Below are 19,584 nucleotides of genomic sequence, written 5' to 3' on the forward strand. Positions count from 1 at the left end.
AGCTTTTGCTGTTCAAACCATGCAAATTATTTTTGGTCAGAACGAGTATCATTATTCGAAGACCACAGGGAGGCAGACTTTCCACAAAACTAAATGTACATGCCACATGTTTTCGCTTTCTCAGAACTGCCTTTTTAGTCTCACTGAAGGTTCAAAAACACCACTCTGCCTCATCAGGTTCCAAGCAATAAAACCTTACGACCTATCTGCGTGATTCAATTCCACCCAGTTACTCTTCTGCGGCTCATTTCCAGCCTCGATTATCTCTAAAAGCTATCGTTGGCCACTTCCGTTTCGCAAGCAGGTTAATATAATGCCAGTGAAAATGTTTACACCCTGTCTGCATCTTCCACCCACTCTTCTATTTTTAGCGTCTTTAGCTACTGATTGCTTTGTCTATCAGACTCCCCAGCACTCTGTCCTTCCATCCCCATCCTGAGGCTTTGACGTCCTTCCTGTCGAGCTCAGCAGAGGTTCTCTGTAATTAACGTCCTGGTGGCTGAGTAGAGCATTTTTCCGGCCTGATGCAACACACAGTTCAGCTGAACTGGGTCGACCCTCCCATGCCCACACATCGCCCAGCCCAGCACCATTCCTGTGACTCACAGTCTCTTCCTGAACACACTGGATGCTGTCAGAGGAATTGCTCGATGTGCTGAGTTTGCAGTTTTTTGCATTTATTACAGTCTGATGTAAAGTGACCCGTTCTGGGTCTAACCTAACTTGAATAGGTGACCCTATTCAGAATAAATTACCCAAAGCTTTAGACATTTAGTGTGTGTGTGTCAAACTGAGACTCCATTAGATGCCTAATATATTCTTGTTTGATTATGAAAAATATGGGGTCCTCCCTGTTTCCCACCAACCCATCTTACAGTTCGGACCCAACTTCTAACTCTGAGCGAGCTCCTGGGGTGAGCGTACTAGAGACCTTGCCCGTCTTGTGAACTAAAAGCGTACAGCTCGAACAGGACAATACTCTCATAGGCCCGCCCAGGGCGCTGGATCAAAAGGTTTTTAATGGTGAACATCTTGGAGCGTCCTTAGATGCCTTGCTCAATGGCACAATAATGACAAAACTAATTCTGGGCAGATTCATTTTAGAATAAATTAGCCTACTATTGTTTCACTGTGGTCAAAACAACATTCTTCAAAATATCTTCTTTTGTGTTCTGCAGAAGAATGAAAGTCATTTATGGAGTTTCTGCAACCAAGGTCCACAAGGGTCTCCACGACAATTTAGATATGTAGTTTCTTTTGAAATATGAGGGCAATTAGCCTGAAGGCCCAGAACCTAGAATGAACGAATGTACTAATGTACCCTAATCTTTGAAACATTGCTAAATGTATCTTTTATTTAAAAAAAATATGACAAAATAAAACGTAATACAAATAATAATAATACATATTGTATAATAAATGTTATAATGGTATATAGTGAATTAATACAAATTATCTACAGAAATTGACGAACAATAACGTTTGAATCATAGTTTGGGTTGGAAAAAATCACTTCCGGTTGATTAGGCGCGTAACGTTTAGTCACAGAAGTTGAAATATTTAAGGCTTTCGTCTCCTTTGAAAGTAACTTGCGGTTTGTTCTCTGAGCGAAAACGCGCCTGAAATGTTGCGTTGTAATAGGCTAACGTTACACAACGTTAGTCGCTACTCTCCCCGCTTTGCAATTGGCGCTCTTTTCCTCGAGCCAGAGAGTCTGTGACGTCTCGCGCGCTTTTTAACCGCGAGAGTTTTAACCGCGAGAGTTTATTGTGTTCATAATAGCGAGTAATATGGTAATAAGTAACGATTAACTCTGAAGAATAAACACCCTCCTCTTGTGCATACAACAACAATTCATGGTGACCACATATGCCAGACTGCTTTTGCATTTCAAAATACCAGCATGTATGGATTTGGAACAACATAAGGGTGAGTAATGGCAATACAGGATAATAACAAAACGTTTTGGTCAAACTTGAGCCCAAAACAAAGCGAAGTAAAGCAGTGACAGCGCTACAGAGGTTAAAACGCGACTGGCCAAGTCAGGTAATGTAAGGATAGCCTAACGTCCAGCCCTGGGTTGTACTATACCACATCCTGTCAGTTGTGTGATAAGTGCTGATGAATGAACAGTGTAAAGAGATTTGAACCCCAGTAAGCAGTAATCTCCAGCAGACCCTCCTCCATCCCACCAGCAGTTGGAGAAACAGACCACAAGACTGCCAGCTCATTTTTCAAAGACCACCTCTGATGTGGCTTTCTCAAAACTTTTCCTAACCCTGTCTTTCTCTTGTTATCCCAAACCCGTTTGGTTCAAGCTGTAAAAACTCAGGGTCCTTATATGCAAAAACACACATTCAGCAGTTCCGCTTATCACACAGTCATTGTGTGCCTTGTGTGTTACATTTGTGCTTGGTGCTGTAGTTGCGCATCATGTTTTTCGTATGTTTCCTTGTTTGTTGTGCTTTGAGTTGGACTTTGTGATGACAAGGGCTCGCATATGAGAACCATATGTGCCTTAGAGTTGCTGGAGGAGGGGCGGATCTAATGCAACACAACATCACAAGGACCACTGGGAAAAGGGAAATATTAAAGACAGACGTGGAGAGGAACATACATACTTCATGCTTGTGATGTGGCAGTCGAGTCATTAAAGTCATAAGGTGATGAAAACTGACCAGTTACCTGCCGCAGGCCCGAGCTGAAGCAGGGGGGTTTCCTGGAGGACGTGACTGGGTCAGACTGAGGGTAGCTGGGCTTGGGTAAGGTAGGGGGAGGGTAAAAGCCTGATTCAGCTGCTCCTGGTGGGGAGTCTTTTCCTGCTCGGTTTGGATACGTTTGCCTTTTAAGCAAGGAGGGAAAAAACACCATGCCGAAGAGTTAAGAGTTGTCGATTGTTTTACTTCCTACAACCTGTGTTTGCCTTGCCTTGTCTGGCATTGTGGGAAAACAACTCCAGTCTGCTCACATCACCACACCCTGTTTGAAATGTAGACGTACATGTTTCCTATAGCTCGACACATTAATGCAGGTGCCTGTGTTGTTTTACGGCCATTTCCAGCACACTCAGCATTACCTAGATAGATAAAAACTTTTACTAGCACATGTGCAAACTCTCGTGTTGGGCAGGAACCTTGCATCTTCATTTTTCATTATTTTCATTATTCGAAGATACGAAGTATGCAATCCTACTCTATAGGCACTCAAGATTAATATGAGATTGGTGGAAACCCTGTGTTTTAGGGCCGCTTTAAAGAATTATCGGTTATCGTTATCAGCCAAATTGTACATATCGGTGCGTCACCTATTTTGAAGTATTTTATTAGGTGGCTAATTCGTAGAAATTCGCACCTTGTGAATCGCACAAAAGTGTACAATTATTCGAAAAATTGTCGATTTATACAAATTAGCCACATCGTTTAAAATAGTTACGAATTCATGTGAGATTGTGTTGTGATTTGAAGCGTAATGAGGCCATGTGTACGTTCTTGTCTTTGCATTACTGATGTAAAATGACATCCTGTACAGGTCACGGAAAAACACGTTTTTCACATTCCCTTTCCTTTTGCGGCTCAGTGGTTAGAGCATGGTGTTAGCAACGCCAAGGTCATGGGTTCGATCTCAGGGAGAGCACATACTTAATAAACAAATGTATAGTATAATGCGATGCAAGTCGCATGGATGACAGCGTCTGCCAAATGCGTAAATGTAATGTAACCCGAACAAGCAAAGTCAGAAGATAAAACAGATATTAAACAGCAGGCGAGTCTGTTCCGCATCCAGAGAAAACTTTTGGAAAAAAGACGTTGTGGTGCTGCTTAATGTTTTTAGTTTAGCCTAGTTAAAAAGACGTTTGCCTGGAGAGAGAGAGAGAGAGTTGTGGGTAGAGCAGAAAGTGCTGAGGTTGTTCTTCATACTGCAGAATCAGCTGGGAAAAGCTTGAACTTGCCTAAAAAAAGTTGAAATACTTGTATAGCGTGGCGCTATGCTCTGATTGAACGACATGCAAGATGCACTAGATCGCAAATAGCTCATTCTTCAGCAGTTTTGGAAGATATGCTCTTGCTCATGCGCGTCTTGCATATCACACTGCGCTTTTATGTTTGGACACAGGTGTGATGATCTGAGAAAGATCACGCTTCATGTCATATCATGTGGATGTGCACAGATAAGTTGCGTTTGCCTCCCTCTGTCTCCGGCAGTCTTCTGGCAGTTTGGATTCCAGATGTCTTTAATGGAATTCTCCTTGATCATGGCCTCCAAATGTCCACCCACCCCTTCCCTCATCCCCAAAGCCTCGTGACTAGACCCAGAGTGCCAAAACATGATCCATTTCACAAAGAGAGCAGTTACATTCTGTTGCGCTGCATCTTTATCTACTGAAGTGGATACATATAGAATGAAGTCAACTTTTACTTAAACGTATGATTTCTCTTCGATCAGTATCTGGAAGTGTAATTATTCTCAATGCACACACACACATTATAACAGAGATATGTTTCCTTACGAACGGTGCCAATGGGTTCGCAGAATTATAATAATTCCTGGTTTCACTTAATCCTTGGAACTGGCCTGTATTTTCCGTCCCACTTATATGGCCAAGAGTTTCCGAATGCCAGCAGGAGGGAAGAGAAAGACGTAAATGAGAGAAATAAACACTTTTCTATGCAATAGACGTGAGCGAGTGATCGAGGGAGATTAGGTTACAGGAGATTAGGTTTGTTGTGTTTTATCACGATTTGTCACATTGAAGAAGACCCTCGTTTGATTTCTGATTCTTCCAGGGGACTGAAGAACAGTTTGGAAAATATGACAGAGACTTGGCCTCAGATACAGGTTAAGAGGAGCAGATGGAGATTAGGATAAAGAAACCTGCTTTTCCTTTTACATTCATTCTGTAGAGGAGATCAAGTGGAAAACATGCCTGACGGATCTCCTCTTGGCAGGTTTAGAAATGTTTACCGATAATGACAAGCCAAGAAATGAAAACCTGACAGCAAAGAAAACGTACAAAATACTTTATTTCTGATTTAAACATTATAAGGGTTTTAAAAACAAGCACAATTTATTTCTAGATAATGATCATCATCACTCAGTTATTATTATTGTTGTTGTTGTTGTTTTCACGTTATATTCCAATTGAACAAAAAGCACCACAAGTTTAAAATAATTGTAAACACAAGCAGTGAACATGTCATACTTAAAATTTATTTCACTTAAAAAATACAAACCCACCCATTCACTTCCCCCAGATTAAGGCCACTTCATAAGACATACATTATTGCCTGTCCAGCAGGACGTTTTTAATGAGAATTGATCGATAAAAAAAAACACATTCTTGAGTTGACATGGAGAACAATAACAATAGTAATAGTCATAATGACAATGACATCATCACTATCAATAATAGAAATTATTTCAAATACAGTACAATATAAAGCCATACTCGAGGACACAGACAGACAGCTCAGCGTTTGCAGGCTTCTAAAGGCTGTTAGTGGGATCAGTTATCTTTGGAATGGACTTTGGTTCCTAAACCTGAGTTGCAGGGTTGCATTGGAAGTGGCGCAGGGACTGCAGCCCTGTGTGATTTTAGTGTGCAGAATAACCTTTTAGAAGCCAAAATTTGAACGTTTGTGGATATGGAGGTCATCACAAAAAAGTACAATGGCAGTATCATGGTACAGTGAATAACGTGGTCTCGGATGGTACATCAGGGTATTTTGATATACAGTGCATGTTACTAAATGATTACCATATTCATGTATTTGTATGTATATTTATAAACCTCTGGCTGATAAAATACTTACGTAAAAAAAAAACCCTACGGGCTTTTTCGAAAGTAGTACTCATTATATGATTCATTGCAATCCTGGAAATAGCAACTGTAAAATTCCCTGATATTTCCAGGTTTTCCATGCCTGTGGAAACCCTGTACCCTGGAACCACATTTCAAAACAGCATGGCAGCACTGCACCATGATTCATTTGGTACTTATTGTGTCATTGAGACTGCTGCGATTTGTGACAAACACGTAGAATGAATCTCGATGAAAACTGAGCATCCGCACAAACACTGCTTTCAAGAGAACTGGTAAGAAAATTCACAATGAGTCAGACATACATGACCAACGATCACAACTTTAAAAATTGACATTTACAAATGGCTAAACAAACAGCGATGAGCTGGCGTCACTGGCTACACCGGAAGAGAAAGAAGATTAGAGAAGAGGGGGCAGATGAACGTGACATACCCTGTGTCTTTCTACAGCGTGCGGGAAGAGTTCGGCACAGGTGTGAAAGGAAAACTTTAAGACCACTTAATTACAAGATTAAAAAATCGCAGAGATTCGTCTGAGTGGCATCATTTCTAAAGTAAACAAAAAGGCTCCCTTTAAGACTTTGCCAACATGTCCCCTTTTCTACATTCTCGATCTTTTCCTCTCCTCTCTGATTCCGTCTTCTCCTCAAACCTTGTCCAGTAGGGAGCGTTGGCAGTATAGCAAGCGCCTGGGCGTGCCGTATCTGCGGAAGAACAGAAGCGCTCCAAGCGTAAAGATCACACACACCAACAACATGAGTGGTATCACCACGGCCGCCGCGCCTGCACCGCTGCTGGGTGCATCTTCCACCTCAATTATGATCACTTCTGTCTCTTCTTTTTTTCCCTCTTCATCAGTTCTGTCCTCCTCGCGTCCACGCTCACGTTCTCGCTCGCGTTCTCGCTCGCGTTCACGCTCACGGTCGCGGTCACTTCCTCCTCCTCCACCTGTTCTAGGCTCCTCATTAGGGCAGCCCATCCAATCCTTAAGGGCAGACTTGGGATATCCAGGCTCGACTCTTAATAACTGATTATTGAACTTCCAGTACTTGTTGGCCTTGTAGAAGTAGGTATAACCTGTGAATTCAAGAGGGGAAAGTCAGGACTTTACAATAGCATTACTCTTTGGCACACAGCCTACATACGGGCTTTGTTTCAGTAAAACAACTGTTAATAACAGGGGTTTCATATCTTGTATTGGGCAAAGATGTGGATGGATACGGCTAACTTCACTGTAATGTAGCTGTATACGAATTTCTTGCCTTATCACTGTCAATCTTGACAGTACTGTTGTCTTAAAGCCAACTTCTGCCATAGCTCTGTATTGTTTTTTCGTTACAAAAGATATGATCAGCATTACAATTTGAGTGGAATGTTTTACTATACGATACACAAATTTGAGCATTTTTAATAGTGTAGTAAGTCCTCCTTTGGCCGTTATGACATCATGCTCTCTAACTTTCACGGATATTTGCACAGAACTCGATGGTCCATGTCATCCCAACTATTTTTGTGTATGTTCCAAAGAGCATCTCAAGCAAGTCAATGAAGTTAGACCTCAGGAGTTGTCACATATGTGCTTATGTGAGTAGTCCAAGTTTCATTTTGATATGTTTAAGCACCATATTTTCAATGTTGACTTTCAACCCCATTGTAAATATTAATTTACTTTAATTCTTTTACAAACAATGTCAGAATAAGAAGTGGCTTCTTTTGCCTTTTTTATTAATGAAAGTAAAAACTGCTGCACGGATAGATTAAACTGATAACAAAAGGCTTACTTTGATCTGAACTCATGAAGGCAGCCTTTATGTTGTCAGGAACTCCTTGCCATGTACTGACAGGTTTGGGGTAGTCTGGATCCACCGACCGTGTGTCTTCATTGTAACGATAATATCTGATTGAAGATAAGAAATGGTTTCAAAAGTAGAAGTTCCCTTTGTACTCAGCGATTCATGTCATGAGATGTTAAAGCTACTGACTTGTTTCCTCTGAAGAAGTAGGTGTTGCCAGTAGGGGTATACAGGAGAGCTGCATCAAGTCTGTCACTTGGAAGACCATTGCCCATCTCCGTCAGGGTCTTCGGGTAACCTGACTCCAAGTTTGACTCGGTAAACACCCAATGCCTGTCCGCTGAAAACCCGGAATGACAAAACGCTTTTGAATATCGGAGCAACATGTAGACCACCTTACAAGTTTTACGAGGAGAAAATGTCCACCCCTCTCTCCCAATTAAATGAATGGAAAGAAGTGTTCTAATACCTTTAAAGAAGACAAATTTCCCATCTTCTCTTTCATAAGCAGTATTGATAGTTGTAGGCAGACCTCTAAAGAAATGTCCAATTGGCATGGGGTAATTTTCCAACACCCGCTGATGTCGGACACGCCAGAACCACTTATCCTAAAATGCGGGGGCAGGAATAATGATGAATATACTCGCACTAACATATTAATGCAACTTACAGTACATTAAGCATTTGCCATCAGAATGTGTGTACCTCTCTTCATATACACAAACATTCAAAATTACCTTAAACACAAACATTTCTCCTCTGAAGATGGCAATGGAGTCAAAATTGCCCTCACAGATATCCGGACCAAAGGTAGGTTTTTCTGGTCTATCTGGTGTAGGGTATGGATCGTCGTGGGGCATGCGAGGGGTCACGGGTGGTCGTGGACGGCCTCCAGTGTTTGGTCCTGCCGAGCACAACGACAATAAGACGTTTAACATCTATAACCGACAAATGTGTCCAGTGGAGGGTGGTTTTCAGTATGGGTAATCGTATAACAAAGACTGTACTGATTATTTACCATAAAGCTGTTGGATGCCTTTGCGGTCATCTTCAGGAAGTTCAAAGTTCTCGGTGTCCATCCACTGGTAAAAGGGAGCCATGATGGCGGAGGGGTCATTGGAATGCTCCAAGCCCAGAGCGTGACCCAGTTCATGGACAGACACCAGGAACACGTCATTACCTGAGTGAAAAATCATATATTAGAACAGAATTAACCAACCTCAGAAAGCTGTTGTATTTTCATATTGCACGCAAAGGTACATGGCACAGATGAAGGCATTTCTTGCACTGAATTAAGGGGAGAATCTGCAGAACTGTGGCCGCAGACTCCACGTTGACCTGATTATTGGCAAACAACTATTTTGGGTCAGCCAGAAGGATAAAGAAGGATAAATAACAAAGGATGACTGACGACAGCTATCATCATGGCCTTTGGAGCTTTTCTGCTAAACAAAGTTAAATACGAGCATTCGGTTCACAACAGGCAAAGCTTTTGAGTTAAACTCATGAAAAGGTAAAGCTGTTTCAAGGCCCCGGGCTCAACCCTTCTGCATGGACATGTCTGTTGCTTTCTCAAACAAATATTCAAAACAGGCTGTTCAAAGCTGATCTGCACCGTTTTATGCATGTCTGAACAAGAACCACCAAACACATCAACATGTTTGTCAAACACCAAAAAAACTCTGGGGGGTCTGAAGGATTCGCTTCATTTCTTCTGCAGTCCTTACCCATCAAATCACTGTTTCCAATGGTCCATGGCTCCGCTGCATCGAAGTGCGTGTCCCCTCCAATTCCATTGCCTGGAAAGTAGGCGTGAGCCAAGAATCCTCCTTCGCCGTCGAACGGGCTAGCATCACCATGAAAACCATCAGCAAAGAAGAGCATGATATCGGCAAAGTTTTCGACTTTGTCTCTGATGTCGCTGTACGGGATCTCTCGGAATCGTAGAGGCGTAACCCTCTCCCACACTTTAAAGGCTTTTCTGATGGCCTCAAACGTCTCATATTCCCCAACCTTCGGCGTGTAATTCTGTATGCTGAGAAGGTAAGAAAGGGTGAATTGGAGAGGCAAGCAGAAAAAGTAGGCCACAGGAGAATATAGGAAGGAGAGAGTGATTTACATTACAGACGATTCACACAGGAATTTTGGCCCAGAGTCTTATAGTAGGCCAAAGATGACTTTTCCATAAGCGTGCCGTGTATTTACCAAAGCGAACCCACCGCCATATCTAACCGTTTATGACAGCAAACCTCAATTAATTGTTAACGGTTTGGTTTGGGTCTAAACCGACCTAAATACAGTCAAAAAATCATTTCGCCATTATTGATCCAGCAGAATTGAGCGAAAGTCGTCTCTTACCAGAATGTGATCTCATTCTTATCCCACTTCAGTCCTTGGATGGCGTAGCGCTTCTTTCTCAGGTTGCTCTTTAGTTCTGCTCCGAACTTGTCTGGAACGCCACAGCGGGGCCTCTTCATCGCCCTGGCAATCACCGGCCAAACACATTAGATCATCCACCGCACAACAGAATTCATTTCAGTGACTTTGGACCGAGCGGCCGTTCATTTCTGTCCTCATGAAGTCTACGTCATCTTCCATGCACCACTGCACACCGTTGAACAACAGCTGACACAATGCTCTTTTTCCATTCTCTCCCTCCACGACTAACAACCAGTGATGGGCCAAAATCATTTCGCACCAGATATTTATAAGCGCTTTAATCTGCTGATCTGGCCACGGGTGCCCAAAATATGCAGAGAGCAAATTGGAAAAATATCACCTAGGTGCATCTTTTACCTGGCAAATTCAACATCTGACATGCAACCATAGACAGGACTGTTCTAATTAACCTACACAGAAATAGATTCACGAGTTCTCCTCACTAATAATTAATGTGGGACGGATAGTATGCGTATTTGGCGTGCTGTCCCGGGGGCGAGGGTTCCGAGCTCGGCAAATACTCCCGAGCTCGGAACGCCTGCCCCTTGCCCGGGGAAAGGGTCCCGGGCCCGGAGTGAGCCCTGACCCGGGCTATCCCCCGGTGCTGAGAGCTGTAGAGGTATGGTGAGGAGATGGGGTGGGGGAGGGTTACGAGAGATCCGGGAGAAAGAAGGCGTCTTTACTATTTATAGGCGAATGCCGAGATTGGGTGATTGATTATTGAAAGCCAGCCATGTTAATTATATGCTCGTGTTCCTCCCGAACCTTGTTTATAAAACATCATTTGTCGTCTACGCTCTCATTTCATACAAGTAATTGTCTCGTAAACCAGTTACTTACTCTAGAGTGTTAAGATCCAGACTGCCAGTGATTTCCAGGCCATAAAATCTCTGCATGGCAGCAATGGCAGATGAGACGGAGTGAGGGGAGCGGGCGGTGTGTGTGCGCAGGTCACCAGGTGGCAGGTAACCGTACTGCTGTAGCCATGCCTAGAATATGAGGATGGAGAACGTTTGCGTTAATAATTAAAAAAGTTACTTTGCTGTTACAGTGTTGTTAAGCAAGTTACTTCAATCCGCTTGTTAAGCCTGACGTCACGCACCACCGTATATGGAAGATCGTTTCCGCTCTATCAGATGCCATAGCCAAACAACAACAAATGTTGATATACACTGATGGTTTGTTTAAAACTAACTTTATTAACTTTAACTCCTGAACTTTATTTCCATACAAAATCCCAGGTGTCAGCGGTTCATTTTTACAATTGATTAAAATATTGATTTCTGAGATTCTGTGAGACTGTACTGTACACCGTGTTTCACGTAAATGTTTGACATAAATAAAAAGTGCTCATAAACAGATGTTTCAATAGTCACCTCACTTGAAACGATTGGAGGCTTGGACCCGGGAACAGTATTCCTTATGTCATGACTTAACAAGCGGATAAAGTAATGAATTACTAATTACATAGTCAACACTGTATTTAAATGACTACAATTCACGTCTAAAACGTATTTGAATGACTATTTACCTCTTAAAAGTCACATCAATCTTGACCATATAACCAATTAAGTTAAATGAAATCCCTGAAATTAAGTCCTAAAATGTTTAAATATTAAAATTTCAAATGCAATAGTTTAGCCAATTAAGCAAAGCTTTAATTAGCATATCTAAATACAAAAATGTAAACAAATTCTATAAACTGCTTTTAACAATAAGCCTAACAAGAAAAGAACTCCATGAGCCGTAATAAAGTATTTCTGAATGCTTGAATGCACATGCAATCATTAGACAAAACATTCCTCAGATAAATGCTTAATCTTAAACATTACCTATAGCAACTTGCAAGATTAAAATGTTACAATGCATCTACTTTCATACAGAATGAACCCATTTCTAATGCATTCTTCTCTCTGAGGCAAACTCAACTAAATTTAGATTTGTAATTTAATACAACTCTATATGACTTGTAAGTATATATGGTATGTAATGCAAGTACATAAGTAACTGTAAATGAAGAGTTTGGTTCCAAAATGAGATAACTCCGTTTTAAAAAAAAACATGTTTTTAATATGTAATCATGGTTTTATTGTGTTAGTTAGCTGTATTTTTATCGAGTTATTATGGCTTAAATCAAAACAAACCAACTGCAGTTTGATTGATATTAATTGGAATGCACAATAAAAAAACGTGATTTTTGAATTTGTTTTAAAACGGAGTTATCTCATTTTGGAACCAAACTCTTCAAATATATTACAGTAATTAGTCATTTTGTCATCCATAACACCCAACACGGATTACAGTATTCTTCTATAACTGTTAGATATAATAATGTTTTCATTTTAAGCTAAAATGTCTGCTTTTATATGCCTCGAAAAAAATGTAATAGTTAAGTTTAAAATCTTCAAACCAAATGCAAAAATATCCACTTCAAAATGACATTGATTATTGGCCAAAAGTTAATAATGATAATAAATACAAATTCTTTTTCTTTACAGACGTTACACACGAAGATTAAATGTAATATTTATTTTTGGTTTATTTAGGTTTTTTTCAAAATCGTAAAGTTGTACTATGAAAGTGCAGAAGAAAATCCAACACATGGCATACTTGGCAGTTGACATGGAATAAACAGCTTTGGTGAGTGTGGATTAGAATTGGCAAAACAAGATGCTGTTGTGCTAAATGCCTAACACAGAAACTCAAGGGACTGGGTAGTGTTCGTTCCTCAATCCATGAAACAACCAGCCTCGAAGCATTATAACACAAGGCCTTTATTGAAACAAAAGTCAATGTGTGTTGACCTTCCCTTCCTTTGAGACTGAAGATGTATTTCCTCCTTTTTCAAACAGGGCAGGTCTTTTGTATCCAAAAGATACATAAAAGCATGTCTGCTTGCACCGTTATGGAATGATGATAGCTACATAATGATGATAAAGTGATGAAAAGTGATATGTTATCCACGCCTTCCAAGAGACGGTGCGTGTCTCCAGTTAAACCGCACTGTCAGTCAGTCGTTTCCCAGGGAATTTCTGTTTAATACCATTCAAACCTCAGAGACAGAGTCCTTATCCCATAATCCTTCCCTCCATACCTCCTCCGCCACTCTCTCTCTCACAAGCAACTGCAGGAATGAAGGGCAACAATGTGGACACACCCTGTGGGGCCGTCGTGCGGCCTTCATGAGCTGCTGAAAACATGCGGATCACAAGATCCATCTCTTTGTCTTCTGGATTTTCCCCATGTGAATAGTGCCGAGAGCAGAGGCTCCTCGTGATTTTGAAGTATTTGTGTTCTTGTGTGTATTTCTGGCTGCAGAAATGAAGTCAGCAGTCAGATGCTTCACGGCATGTGTTCCAAGTTGATGTAATCCTAGAAAAACATTTGGAGAACTTCCTTGTTTTGTCTCGCTTATTTCTTCTTTGCGCACTCATTTTTGTCTTCATCATTCACAGAATTTGGATTTCTTCTGTAATTTACCCAATCTTTATTTAATCATTTCTATCTCAAGATGTTCCTCACTGCAGTTGTTCCTCTCGGGCGTCTGTGACTCACGCTCAAGTCTTCTACAGCACAAACAAAGGTTCACTGTTATATCCATATGAGGACAAGAAGGCTGCCTGTGTGATATAAAATGGCTTGGGATGTGATAGATGAACGTAACGCGTAGTGAAGAACAAACTGGAGACCACGTGTGATGTTCTGTCGTTGGGCAACGCTGTTGTGCCGAAACATATTCGGTACTTCCTGTCCTAGTCATAGACCCTCTTAAACCGCTCTTAAAGTTTTACAGGAAAGTTGAATTATTTTCCCCACAGGCCTAAACACCATTAGGACGCATCGGATTTATGTGAATGACTGGCTACGCTTCAGTGTGTTTGTGCCAGATTCACAAGACGCCGGCAATCTGTCGTTGTGTAATTATACGTTTTTACGCTGAAATGTAATTTCAGAGCCAGTAATGTACGCAAGGAAAATTGATTTCTCGTCTTCCGATGGTTGACAAACAGAAAGCCCCACCCCAAACCAGTGTTGCAGATGTCAGATCGCCAGAATCCTTTCTTTACTTCAGGCTATAGTATGGCAGACTAAGTCTTTTCTCCTTATTAAATTTGAAATCTGTTACTTTTTGGATAAAAAAAAAACGTGTTCAAAACTGTCTCCTTACTGATTCACAAGCTAAGCTTACAATAATGATTTATAAGTTGACATGTCGGGCAGGATTTTGTGGTCAGTTTCATGTCATTTGACTTTACAGTTGGAATAAAACCGAAGTTGCGATGGTGCGTTTACCCAACGTAAAGAGAACTGCATAAAGTCACCTGCAATTTTAGGTTTCAAACAGAGATGGCGATAGAGAGACAAAAGTTACAGATTGCAGTCGTAAACAGGGAGACTGGAAAGTTTTTTCCCAAATTTGATCCAAATATTTCGGGTTCGAAAAGAATTGTTTGGTGGTAAAACTTTGTCTGCCAAGCACTGGGGGTGCTTTTTTGGCTTAGTGGTTTTGGTTGCCGAGCATTCGGTGCATCCCTACCGGGTGCTTGGACAAATAAGTGGGAGAAAAAACAACAGTGACGTTTTCGATGACGCAATCCAATAGCAATCAACCTGAGACGCATGCCCGCTTTATAAATGCAGGAAACATGTCATCATTGAACTACCCTCGGCCAAACGACCTCGGTCAAACGCTTGGTGCATCCCTTCATGGCACACAAAATGGGTACATGCTTACATTTGCAAAGCTATATGCTGGAATGTTATGATTAAGTAATCCAAAACACAGTTTGGAAATAGCTCGAAATCTAATTAGATCAATTCCCTGTACAAAAATCCATTTCAATCTAGATAAAGAAGCAATAAGCACCAATGTATGCGTGCGTTTGCGTACACATGCCAATATCAGAGACGCAGAGAAAAAGCTGTGCAATTTTCAGGGAAAATGACTCACAACTTCCATTTACACTGGGCCAATGGAATAACACAGAATCTGGGTGAACGTGTGGTAAATCCAAACCACGGGAGTTTAACCCAATGAACCCTAACAGCTGGCTGGATGTATCAACATCAGACCTTTATCCTCAAATGAGATTATATATGATATGATTATAATACAGTAGTCTCGTCCTGCCGAATGCGGTAACCCTATTCAAACACACATAATCCAGTAGGTCTACAAGATTACATGAAAAATGACAAGCAGGTGTGTTTGATCGAGGCTAAAGTCTCACGTAAAAGCTGTGTAATAATCACTTAATCACAAAAATGAAGTTTCAGATTGACAGGCAGAGCATTAATGCTTCTGTGGCATCTCTCAACTGTAGTGTTTCTATGAGGAGGAACGCAGCTTCCAGCTGATATTGATGTCATGATATTTTTTCCAAGAATTCTAGTGGTTGGACTGAAGATGCTGTTTATAAACGTTTTACGCCTGGCCTGTAGGTTAAAATAAAAAAACGTTGAATGTATGTAATAGGGATGTAGAGGAAAAAAGGGCGAGAAGACTTTAAAGACATTCTCAAAGACCTGTGGGTTGTTTGGTCGCAAGCGACGCAGGAAGTGGACGATTTATAGTCTAGTTTAGTCTTTCTTCAATGACATCACCATCACAGCCTACAATGACTTCTGTTCTTTATGCCTACGTCCATTATTCACGACTCACCACATTTCCCTGGTGGAAGAGATCAGTCCCACTTGTTTCCTATCTCTTTTCTAAAACATACCACCCCGTCGACAATCCCCTTCCCAACGCTTTACCATCACTAGCTACTGGCATTATCTCACATCTGTTCAAAGGAAGAGTGCGGTCACGGCCGTATGAAAAATCCCCTGCCCATTTCCTCTACGTCTGTTCTTTTAGGGATGTGACTTTGCATCTGTGGTCAAATGCACATTGCAACGAAGTACACCGATGCGTAACGTATCCTTAAACTCGCATTTCCACGGACGTTCTAGTACCATTCATCAGATGACTTATGCCTGTTGCAGTCGCTAACAAGAAGTGTACCAAAAATAACCCATATGTCATGGTTTGTACAGCCACAGTTTACTTTTCCTGCGACATTCACAACAAAGGAAGGTGGATATAAACACGAATACCCTTCATATCGCAGGTGTGCAAGGGGTCTGTAACATAAGGATATCCTCAAGGAATCAGGAGGACTTCCTGGAGGATTGTGATGACTTCCTGTGGGCTCGAGTTGACCAGAAAGAGAAGTGCTCACAAGGTTGTTTTCCGCCTTGTCTCAACACTCCATAACTAAGGACAGATGTCGACTATTAAATCCTTCAGCCTACAAGAGCTGGAAAAAAACATCTCCCCCAATCTCATCCTCAGCATATCCAGTCCACCCCTGACCACAACATTACACTCATGACTTTTCTCTTCGTCCTGTTTTCCCGTGGTCATCGCTCGTGTGCTTCCTCAGCATCTTTCAATCCCTGTGGTCTCTTTTTCTCACATTAATGCAGAATCCTCGACTACCCACCAACTTTCTTAGTGTTTACTTGGATCACTCAGCACTTTACAGATTCTCAACATGAAGCCCCGATGCGAAATATCCGTCACTGAAAAATGCCTATGAAGTCTTTTCTATATAATCATTGCAATGATTTTAATACGCTCACTACATTATAAACATAACCAAAACAGAATCCTTTCTAAATTTCCATGGTTCCTTTCAGAGCGAATGGGACTACACGTGAAATGAAAATTATAGTGCTATAAGGTCAATAATAAAAAACGTTTTTCTAAATGTATTTCAAGGTTAATCTCAAATGTACACCACAATATGTCCCATTTCACCACATAATTAAAAGAAAAGAAAATGTATTTTGCATTCAAATCTATTAGTATTTTATGACCGTTAAGAGCAATTGCGCAATACAATTGTATTGCAACATTTTTTCTTATGACAGGCGTATTTCCACCTTCTATTACTGTAATATGTATTGACTTGATTGTAATTTTTTGCAATTTCCATTGAAAGCACAAAAATGCTAACACATTAAATAACAATAATAAATCTGGTCAAGACGTGACAGGTTTAGTGAGATTCACCCCATTACGCCTTTACATTTAAAGACACATAATTATACGTTTTATTAAACTTGCATTGACATCAAAGGTCATGTGTCCTGACACGCGCGTGCACCAGTAATGGGTTTTTTTCGTTGACACCACCTTTATCCACCACCTACGGATTTAAGTGATTTATGTATCTCTTACAGAAATGCAAAGTGGTTTTACTACAACAAATAACATTTTTACTATAATTCAACTGTGGTTAGGCTATACCACAAAACTATGATTTTGTCTACGGTAATAAATACCGTATAATATTTAGTAGGCCTATTAAAACAGGGTTATTTTTTGTAATGATAAAGTTTCAGTGAATCCCTTACAACACAAACCTCAGTCTTTATCTATTTTCTTGAAGTATGTTCTTCTGGTCTGCATGTTATCAGAGTAATATCATATTTGCAAAGATACTCACCTCAGGTTTGACGTTTGACGACGCCGCGCGCGCGCACAGACAGATGAGCAGCAGCTCTGTGAAACCTCTCCACGTCATTCTTCAGCCGATCAGTCCTTTTCTTAAAAACACCTTTATAACTCTTAATAAAGTTTGGCGGCTCTTCGTAACTGTCAAAACATAACGCGTTGGGAAGTAAAACTTGGTGATTGAAAGCGGCGGCAACTGTAAACTTCTCAAAGAGAAAGAGAGATTGCGCAAGGTTATCAAATTGTAAACAATAACAGTTATCGATTATTGGTGCATCGCATTCACCCTACATGCCCACAATCCGGTTATTTTATGCACCAAGATCAAGAATGTCGCATCGAGTGAACCGTGTCCAAAGATCCGTGAAAACGTAAGTGTTGATCTTTGACCGGTTGCTCTTTCGTTGCGTTAGCTGGTTCAGATTTCAGTCTCATGTGCACAGCAGTCCCTTTCTCCGGGGTGTAGACGTGGTCGCTCGGTAGGAGTTGCCAAACAAGTGCTGGTGAGGAACCAAAGCCCTCCTCTTCAGCATAAGCCCATCCCGTTAACTGCCCAACCGTTTGCTGGGCTCTCTTGGCTCGTCCATGCAGATAGAAAAAACACTTCATCTGCCAAAGGTTTTCCCCTTTTCAAACTGTTGTTTAGCTTTTGCCAGTTGACCCGTGGTTTTGCATTTATTTGGTGTTCACCATCTGTCTGTGGCATTTAAATGATTAGGTCCAATCATTGCTAAAGCAAAACTTGTCAAATAATGAATTTTGGTTTTACTAAAGCTAAAACCAAAAAAACTTGGTAACTGTAGTAAAACAATGGATATCACAAAATAAGCATGGTTTTGAAAACCACGTTTTTTGTAAAAACCATAGTAAACGATGGTTACTGAAGTAAAATAATCAATGCACCAAAAAAACATGGTTACTACACTTAAACATGGTTAATTTTCGTAAGGGAGGTAACGTATTGGCCTGCATTAAAAACATTGACAAGTTTTTTCCCTTTGTTTGAGTGAAAGCGTTGGCTATAATGCATGAATGTGCAAAATGCATTTATGCTGTAACATAAAGACTTCGAAAGACGCAACACCCACATGTAGATACAAAGTATTTACTATAGTAAACTGTAGTCATTTCTAGATACTATTGTGTTTGTCGACCTATTTTCAAATGTATCACAGTATGTTTTCAATTTAATTTGCTATTCATCACTATACTGCAGTAATAATGAACTACTATACTGTAACTTACTGAAGTAATACTAAAGCACACTACAGCTTTTTTGTGGGCCGCCATGAAAAGTCACATAATTATGTTTCATTTTGAGAAATATCTGGGTGGTTTTGTGCCCACACAATGGAAGTCGGTGTTGTCGGGGCACCAACGCTCAACGCACTTTCGTGTTCTGCAGGAGAAACAAAGTCACGCCAGACGCAATGACGTGAGGATGAATAAATGATGAAATGATTTTTATTTTGGGGTGAACTATCCCTTCAATAGGGCTGCCCGGACCTGTAAACTCTACGGTTCAACACTGCCACCCGTTGGTGTAATCTTGTATTGCATGGACGATAAGAGCAAAACTGGACCTAATACCGGAGTTTTTGAAACTTTGAATTCTTTTGAATTGTGTATGAAGCCATTTTAGTGTAATTCGGTAACAATAAAGGTGTTTGTGTAATATGTTCATAAAAACAATAATGAAGGCAGGCCCCCATTATATTGGGAACCAAGTGTAACGTCATTTATCAAACAGTCTTGCCATTGCTCAGAGGTAACTGATTTATAGGGTAATTAAACACATGACAGACATAACACAAATAGACACGTATCCCCCACACTCAAACACAGCCTACACTCTTGTTTTCGGTCCGTTTTATGTGCTTCTGTATGGTTGTCATGGTGCGAGAGATTAAAGGCCAGTCCACAGATTGTCAACGTTTCCTCCAGTTTCTCCCTCATTGCGCTTGATGTGGCACAAACAGGAGCCCTGCAGAGGGGTTTCATTGTGTTATAGGGAGAGAATGGATTAGG

General features: G+C 40.8%; 1 protein-coding gene across 1 annotated transcript; it reads right to left on the reverse strand.

The window, feature by feature from the left end:
* Positions 1-5,186: 5,186 nt before the first annotated feature.
* Positions 5,187-18,038, reverse strand: mmp14b (matrix metallopeptidase 14b (membrane-inserted)). The gene is made up of 10 exons (XM_057333646.1): positions 17,549-18,038; positions 10,893-11,041; positions 9,972-10,094; positions 9,341-9,648; positions 8,632-8,793; positions 8,351-8,517; positions 8,083-8,221; positions 7,803-7,953; positions 7,602-7,717; positions 5,187-6,897 (listed from the first exon to the last, which is right to left on the reverse strand). Exons 1-10 carry the CDS (start codon positions 17,624-17,626, stop codon positions 6,467-6,469), a joined length of 1,824 nt encoding a protein of 607 aa, XP_057189629.1. The 5' UTR covers positions 17,627-18,038; the 3' UTR covers positions 5,187-6,466.
* Between the last annotated feature and the right edge of the window lie 1,546 nt (positions 18,039-19,584).

The sequence above is a fragment of the Triplophysa rosa genome, linkage group LG5 (assembly GCF_024868665.1).
Source record: "Triplophysa rosa linkage group LG5, Trosa_1v2, whole genome shotgun sequence".
Lineage (NCBI taxonomy): Eukaryota > Metazoa > Chordata > Actinopteri > Cypriniformes > Nemacheilidae > Triplophysa > Triplophysa rosa.

What these genes read in the sequence shown, in the direction of transcription:
- mmp14b (XM_057333646.1), bottom strand. Translation starts at nt 17,626, where the DNA reads ATGACGTGGAGAGGTTTCACAGAGCTGCTGCTCATCTGTCTGTGCGCG. An exon ending in GAGAAATGTTTGTGTTTAAG is followed by an intron (nt 8,222 to 8,350) that starts GTAATTTTGAAT and finishes CCCGCATTTTAG; the next exon opens with GATAAGTGGTTCTGGCGTGT. An exon ending in GAAATTTGTCTTCTTTAAAG is followed by an intron (nt 7,954 to 8,082) that starts GTATTAGAACAC and finishes CCGGGTTTTCAG; the next exon opens with CGGACAGGCATTGGGTGTTT.